The sequence below is a fragment of the Phaethon aethereus genome (assembly GCF_964289735.1).
Source record: "Phaethon aethereus genome assembly, chromosome: 2".
Lineage (NCBI taxonomy): Eukaryota > Metazoa > Chordata > Aves > Phaethontiformes > Phaethontidae > Phaethon > Phaethon aethereus.
In genome coordinates, this window is record NC_138582.1 from 18,875,163 (window position 1) to 18,883,137 (window position 7,975).

General features: G+C 30.8%; 1 protein-coding gene across 3 annotated transcripts in view; it reads left to right on the forward strand.

Moving 5' to 3' along the window:
* Positions 1 to 6,261, forward strand: part of CSMD3 (CUB and Sushi multiple domains 3) — a gene marked incomplete at its 5' end in the record, with an annotated part of 769,714 nt that extends 763,453 nt beyond the window's left edge. For all 3 annotated transcript variants that reach the window (XM_081996335.1, XM_081996336.1, XM_081996337.1), the window contains 3 exons: positions 1,754 to 1,841; positions 4,159 to 4,294; positions 5,667 to 6,261. In XM_081996335.1, coding sequence (XP_081852461.1) covers positions 1,754 to 1,841; positions 4,159 to 4,294; positions 5,667 to 5,826 — 384 coding nt within the window. In that variant the 3' untranslated portion in view covers positions 5,827 to 6,261. The remainder of the gene's footprint in view (positions 1 to 1,753; positions 1,842 to 4,158; positions 4,295 to 5,666) is intronic.
* Between the last annotated feature and the right edge of the window lie 1,714 nt (positions 6,262 to 7,975).

Consider the following 7,975-nt stretch of genomic DNA (forward strand, 5'->3'; position numbering starts at 1 on the left):
AATTTATAATAATATTATCATATATAATGTTAATATAATAACAATTTTTATCATTAGGCTAGCAGGTCACGGTTTATTTTATCGTGATATTTTTAGAAATACCATAAAAAAGCTGAACTGTTACATGTATGGGGAAAACATAACAGATTGCTCCAATTAAGCATTAACTCCCTTGGAGGTTCTGGGGTGGAGTTATTCTTTAAAAGGGAGAAGATGAGAGCACATAACTGAGAGGAGGAAAGGTAAAGCAGAGGGGTAAAAAGAAGAAGCAACAGCCCAGGCGGCTGGGGTGTGTTTAAACCACAAAAAGGAAATCCTTTCAGAGAACAGCCAGGAAAAACAAACATTGCTCAAGATAACACTAAGGCTGGAAAAAGCTGAGTGTGTTGGGGGCCTGAGAAGAAAGTACATGTTTCAGAAAAGAAAAAGCCTAAAATAATTTTGGTGATGATGAACACTCATACATCCCTATTACACCATTGCCTTTTTCAAGGGCATTGGGGATTTGTCTGTTTTCATATGTTTAAGCACTACAAGGACACCAGTATGGGTGCACATGCCAAAAGAAGAGAAGATGTGTACATTGAAGTGTATGCATAAATTTATATTTGTATAACTTCTGGCACTGCTTCAATAATAAATTTTAAAAAGGTGCAAAACCAAAACCAAAGCAAAAAATCATCAACTGCTTAAACAATAAATATGCTGGTAAAAGAGCTTAACTCCCACAGCTTGTATAAATTTTAGGTTTCATGAGCATGCTCCTGAGGTGAAAAAATGTGGGTAAACCCAAGAAATTTACTTTCATACTTCTCAATGTAAAAAAGTACACAGTACGGTCCCTACATTCCATACTATTTACATGCTGGGTTTTTTTGACCATTTTCTCTTTTTTTTTTTTTTTTTTTTAAATCTTGGAATAGCTCAAACAGACTGCTTTACCCCAAAGTAAGAAATTCATCTGAGAAATGCACCCTTTCTTCAGTGAAAACATAGCTTCAGGTCATTGCTGAAGACATACTGTTGCCTTAAGAAAGGGAAGTTTAAGGGAAAATCTTGAAGGAACCTGCTTCTGGACCACTGAATTTAAACCTAATAACTATCCTGGGAAGCAAGTACCTCTAATTTTGATAACAATGTGTTAGTTTAGAATGTACTTACCTTAATAAGGGAGCTATTCATAGGATCACAACCTTTTCCTCCCTTCCACAAGTCTTTTAGCTTATACTAGAATATTTTGCTCTTGTACCAAAGCCTCATTCAATATTATTCCGGTCTACAGCTGTATAATTAAGTGATTACAGGGATAAGAACTGAGAAGGAACAAAGGAAATAACTGTGAACTGAATGTGAGGTCTTTTCTATTTATTTAAAAGTAATTATTAAAACCTCAGTACTTGCATCCTTAGGATTATCAACAATATCACTTTTGCCACACTGCAAGTATGTAAGATACTTAGAAATACTGACATTTTGAATTCTCAGAAACTTTAATTTTTTTTCTTTTTAAAAAATAACACAGTTAAAGGTATATGGTAATATATATGACCATAAGCCACCATGTCTAAGTTGTGCCTTTAACAACTCTGTCTTTTCTTTTGAACTTTATAGATTTCCTAGGAAAAAAACGGGTGTTCTTAATGGGGAATAACAGCTACCGGTTAAGCATATTAGGATATCTCTCTCCCAGATAGAAAATTGTAACTTACAACAAACTTTTCCCCATTTAATTCAAAGTACTTTTTGTTTACAGGTTTCTGCTGAACCTGATGGAGCAACATATGTTTTTCAAGGATTCATCCAGGGTAAAGATTATGGACAATTTGGACTTCAAAGATTAGGTATTAAGTTTTTTCCAGTTCATTGTTCCATATTATGTTTTATTATGTCTAGTAGGATAAGGATATCTGCAAGATGTAATCAGTATTGACATTTTACAGAATGTTGAGATATTCATATCTTTAAAATCTCATTTAAGTAGTACTTACATAGACTGTTTTGTCAGAAGTTACAAATGCCTTGTAGTTTACTGCTTATTATATCTATAAATTTATAATGTCTTGAGCAATGTTTTTCTATGAATATGTGTAGAATGCATTTAGTTTCACATCTTAATAACTATTTAGAAAGCTCATGTTATAGAATGCTCTGCTAAACTGATTTCTTGTTCATGGTGCTGAAACAACATTTCACCTAAACATTTGCTAGAAGAATGAAACTGCTAAATATTTGTGAGTAAATTTTTATGTTACGCATAAGAAGAACAAAATTTTACTTACCTGATAAGCATTAATTTCCTGAAAATTGACTTCTTGGTTCTATACATTCAGTTCTACACCAAATTAATAGTCTTTATTTATCCTTTCTTTGAGAAGACAGCTCTGGTAACAGAGCTCTGGTAAAAACATTCTGTTGTGCTTTTTAAGAAAAGTAATTTCTTTTACTCCTCTGATAATGTCTGTAGAACTGTGATATTTCTCCTGCCACAATAATTTGAATTTAGTTAATACTAAATTCTTGGATGATAAAATACTATTGAGAATGTCTTAGAAGAGGAATTACTTTTCACTGATGTAATGAGTCCTTAAATAGGATGATTATCTTCAAAAAAAAATCCTATACACGGATGCAAAAGTAAGTTCTTTCAGCCACGAAGTATCGTCCACTCTTATTTTTTAAGTAAAACCAGGAAATTCTTTAATTCTTGAATGTGCTGGAAGGATTTACTAATGAATGTATGAGGTGAAGGCAAATTTTTCTTTTTCCACATTTCAAAGTCACAGATGCACTGTTGGGATCTTGATTTTTACGGGATTTTCATATGCAAATTAAAAATAATTTTTAGCAGTATCTTTATCAATAGATATTCCTTTCAAATTAATATAGAAAGAGTTATTTCCCTTTATTAACTTCTTCAAAATATTTCAAAGTAACCTAACAAAAATTAAAATGCAAGACTTCCTTGGCAAAATGTTTTGATAGATTCTTATGAAAATTGTATTTCTTTGCTTGTTTTTCAGGGGGATTATTCTTGTCTTCTTTTTTTTTTTTTTTTGTATTTGTGAGATTCTTTTCTGTAATATATGAAGGTATTTTTTATTGGTTTATATCTTCTAGAAGCAGAATGGTTCACTCAGGTTTAAATTCTATACAAGAATTAATTGTAGTTAATATAGTCAATAATATAGTTATGGAGAAATTTACAATCATTGAATAGATTTTGTTTAGCATGTTTCCACTTCATTATTTCATGCACACAAACACAAAAATAGTCTATCTGAAACAAAATATTTTGATTGCTGTTCCTATAGAAATTTCCTCAAAACATTTGTTTTTCTGTATTTTAGTATATTTATTACCTATTTGTTTCTTTTTGGTTAGTTGGTTGGGTTTTCTTTAATTTCTATATGTTGCCTTGTGAGATCAAGAAAGTCAGAAAATATTATGACCTCTGCAATTCTTAAAATGTCCAGTTCAAAGCTTACAAATTAACTTTGAAGCTGCATTGGTATTCCTTTCCTCACATTAAAAAGGTGTATATCTTGTCTGTGGAGGTAATCTAGATAATTTGTTCCTCAACTATGCAACAGATAATATTCTTATTTCTTCATCAATATCAGGCTTTAGCTCTTCAGAATTATTCCTACCTCTTTCACTCTATGTATCAATAGTAGTTCCTAATGAAATCAACATGATGAATTTTCAGCTTGACTCTTCAGGTGATTTACCATTTCCTTGAAATCATGTTTGCTTTTTACACATGCAGTATTTATTAATTTCTGAAATATACAAATATAATCAGTAATATAATCAAATATATATGTTATTATAAATTTGACTTTTTGTAACACAATACATTAAAGTGTACTAATAACATCCAAAACTTGAGTCCCATACAGAATTGTGCAGTAAGATATTTACTGTACCAGAGTATATGTATTGTTCTCCTGACATTTCGCGTTTATTAATAAGAAGATAGTATACCACACTACATTTTATTTCCAGGTGGTCTCAGCATAGAGCTGCATGTGTACAGCTGAAGACATTATGATTACCCAATCACATGGTGTTATTGAATTCTGAAGTTTATAGAGTAGTATGTGCTGGGGGTAACAGACACATATGCTGTATTACTTTTTTTATTATTATTCTTTTTAGGTCTTAACATGTCTGAGGGTTCAAATTCTTCTAATCAACAACATGGTACAAATAGTAGTTCAGTGGCCATTGCTATCCTTGTGCCTTTCTTTGCTCTTATATTTGCTGGTTTTGGTTTTTATCTTTATAAACAAAGGTAAGTACAAATTATTTATATAAAATATCTGTATGACTTGGTGTTTTTATTGCCTTCAATCTTTCCTAGTGTAAATAAAGTTTTTTATAAAACCACAAAATGTTTGCAAAATATGCATATAGACAGTTCTTCCTACCTCCATTAAGGTCTGGCATAATGACTGAGAGATCAGTTTATTGTACCGTGCAGTACTTTCATTCCTACATATTTAAAATACTATAAATGTATCTATTATAACAAAATGGATGTTATAAATAATTGGTATATGGGGAATAAAATAATGAATAGATTTTGTGTGTACTTACAGTAGATTGCCTGTTTTATTTTTTAACATGTGACAAATTTTTAAGTCATATCTTGACTAATTTATTTTAATGCCTGCTCTGTTTATTGGCCTGCAGGTATATGCATGTATTATGTCATTGAGAGGTTACATTATGGAAATATTTCTGCATCTGAAATTATTAGTTCATATGCAATTATGTTACATAGCCACCATCTTTCTCAATTTCATTACTCTAAGTTCAACAGTTTTGTTCATGTTATTGAGACCGGTATTGGTTCTTTGGATTTAATGTCAAGTAATCTTTTCGTATAGCTTTAAAAAATTAGATGACTAAAGAAAACTTAATGACTTTAATGACAAGACAATTCATTGCTTACTAACTGTCAAAATGGTGATTTACATCTGGTAGCCTGACCATAATAATTGCAATATACTCTGCAGGATAATATTAGTTTAAAGCACATACCATCATTTTTAAATGGTACCATTTGTTTTTTAACTGCTTCAGAATCTGAAAAAATGCTCATATAATTTTTTATACATTTTCCATTAACTGTGTGCTCTAAGCACTTGTCTTTACGTTTCATATATTGATAATATACTGATACAATACAGTATGTATTTTGCATAGCAGTATAGATGAAACATTTTTAAGGGATTAAATTTTGATATTTTGAGTTATTTAGTGAAAAAGAAAATGTTTCAGCTATAAATTAATTCTTGATAACTTGTTGAGTCTCCAAAGGGATAAGGAAAATCTCAGTTGTCTGGCTGGGACATTATGGCATCTTTAGAAGAACTTGTTGTACTCTTGACTGTTTATCATATGATCATCCAAGTAGAATTACCTACTTCTCAGGTTGTTAACTAAGTTTTTAAATGAACAACATTTTAAATGAATCATAAATCCCTTAAACTTTGATAAAGAGAGTACTAATTCTTAGCAGAGATACTGTAAAAAAAAATTGAGATGTTATATTTAGCTCCCATAATCAGAATTGGGAGCTAAATTCTGTTCAGATTCTTAAACCACGTGAAGTCAGTGAAGAAAACTACAGTTACAAATACTCTGTCTTTCTTCTACAGGACTGCACCTAAAACACAGTATACAGGATGCTCTGTACATGAAAATAATAATGGACAAGCTGCTTTTGAAAACCCCATGTATGACACAAATGCAAAGTCTGTGGAAGGGAAAGCGGTACGATTTGACCCCAACTTGAACACCGTTTGCACAATGGTATAATGTGGCAATGATATGTCTTCAAAGTCTGGAAACTGATACACAACAAAGTGCACACACAGTTCACTGGTTTAAAAAAATAAATAATTAAAAAAAAAAAAATTAAAGCACACTTTTCAGGATATACTGGGTCACCTTTTCCTGAGGATCATAGACAAGAATGGGTTGTGGTTATTTTGATTTGATTTTGTTTTTCATAAACTGGATCAGAATTCTTCTTCGTGTATACCATGGAGAGTTTTAAAAAAATTTGCTGCACTCCATGAGTGCTACTCACAGTTTATTTGCTTTTTTAAAAAAGGAGGTTATTCTAAAACTTAAAACATATTTGCATATATTGGAGGAGCATCCATTATCAGTATGTCTGTGCTTTATAAAAAACTATAATAGAGGAACTGGGTTAAAAAAAAGGTATGGGTTAAAAAAAAGGTATAGGTAAAAAATAAGAGCTGTACTTACAGGAGACAATAGGTCACTGACTTCTCTTTAACAGTCATATGCTACATCTTTCTTATGAGTTTGTACCTTTTTTTTCATTTATTCAGCCTGCTTAATATTTTATTTTTCTCAGAACAATTAATTTTTTAAGTCCAGGATGTAGTATTTAGAAATCAGCAAGTACAACTTACTCTTTTCATGTCACAGAAGAAAAATTAAAATGTCAGGTTCTTGTTTAATGAATTTCCTTCCCTGCTTCCTATCTTTCTTCCTTTTCATGTTCCAAGTCAAGCTCCTTCTCTCTGTTTCCATTAACAATACCCACAAATGGTGATGTTTCTACATTTCTTTTGTCAATCATACAACTAGACAAATTTTGCAATCAAGAAGCTAATATGAATTGAGCTTTGTCATGTGGCTATGTTCCTTACTGTTGAAGATCATCAGAAGAGTGACTACCTTACATTTTTTTCAAATGTGAAAACATAATCTAATGATATTTCAAATTAAAAAGTGCAGTTTACAGTAACATTAGTAATCAAATCCATATATCAAAAATTTAAGAGTCCATTTTACAATCCATGGTAGTTAAACCTAGACTATATCACATCAGTTTATTCCTTCAGCATTTTGTCAAAATGCATGCACAAAGCATGGCAAAATCCCGTTGAAGTTGATGGATTCTAACAGATTTCAATGAAGTTTGGATTAGACATTATAAGAAGGTCTGATAAGAGGTTATAATTTGGAAATACTCTGTTTTCACATCTATTTTATCTATATATTCCATACTTTATGGAAACTAATCCTTAGAGCTAATGATTTAAAATTGAATATATTACCATAGTGCAATGAAAAAAAAATAATATATATATATATATAAAGCCATGATTTTATTAGGGACAATCCATTCATTTTAGGGACAATTCCGATTCCACAGCCCTCAGATGCAAGTTGTAGACATTCCAGAATCACTTCTAACGAAATGTAATTTTTAGTTTTACAATTATTTCATATCAGAATTATTGAGTAGCAGCTCCGTAATTTATTTGATGTAGGTCATTGTCTTCCATTCATAGCATGACTCACAAATGCTGTGTGTTAGCCAGTGTGGATTATCTGTTATTGTCCCTTTCAGACATTAATGATTCCGTGAAAATCTGAAGTTTTTATTACCGTAATAGAGAGTGCCTACCAAAAATCATTGTACCCAGGATTGCTGCTTGGATTTCTATAATGTTTGATGAATTTCTTATAAACCATTTTACAACATTTTGTTTTGAATATTCATACAACTCTGTCAAACTGTATTCTACTAAAAGGATGCTGTTTTATATTTTATACCATTGGTTGTTATTTATTCTTGTTTATTCAAATGACTGCAATAACTATGATTCATTCATTAATGTTAAGGTTAATACATTTGAGATCGTTTAAAATGTTTCTTCTGCAACTGGCTACTCCTCTTATATTAATGCATACACTTTTGTAAAGAAGTATATTTTTATGAAAAAGGATTTGTAAAAGTATGATGTAAATTTTCAGTGCAATGTAAACAAAATAAAAATGGACAATTGCTTTTTTAAACCATGTTTCTTCTTTGGAAAAGGAGCTTTAGACTCATTTCAGTTGTGAAGATGAGAAAGTAACTAAATTAAAAATTCAAATCTGGTATTTCTGTGGGTTTTAAAAATGTTATTTTTTCTGAATCCTG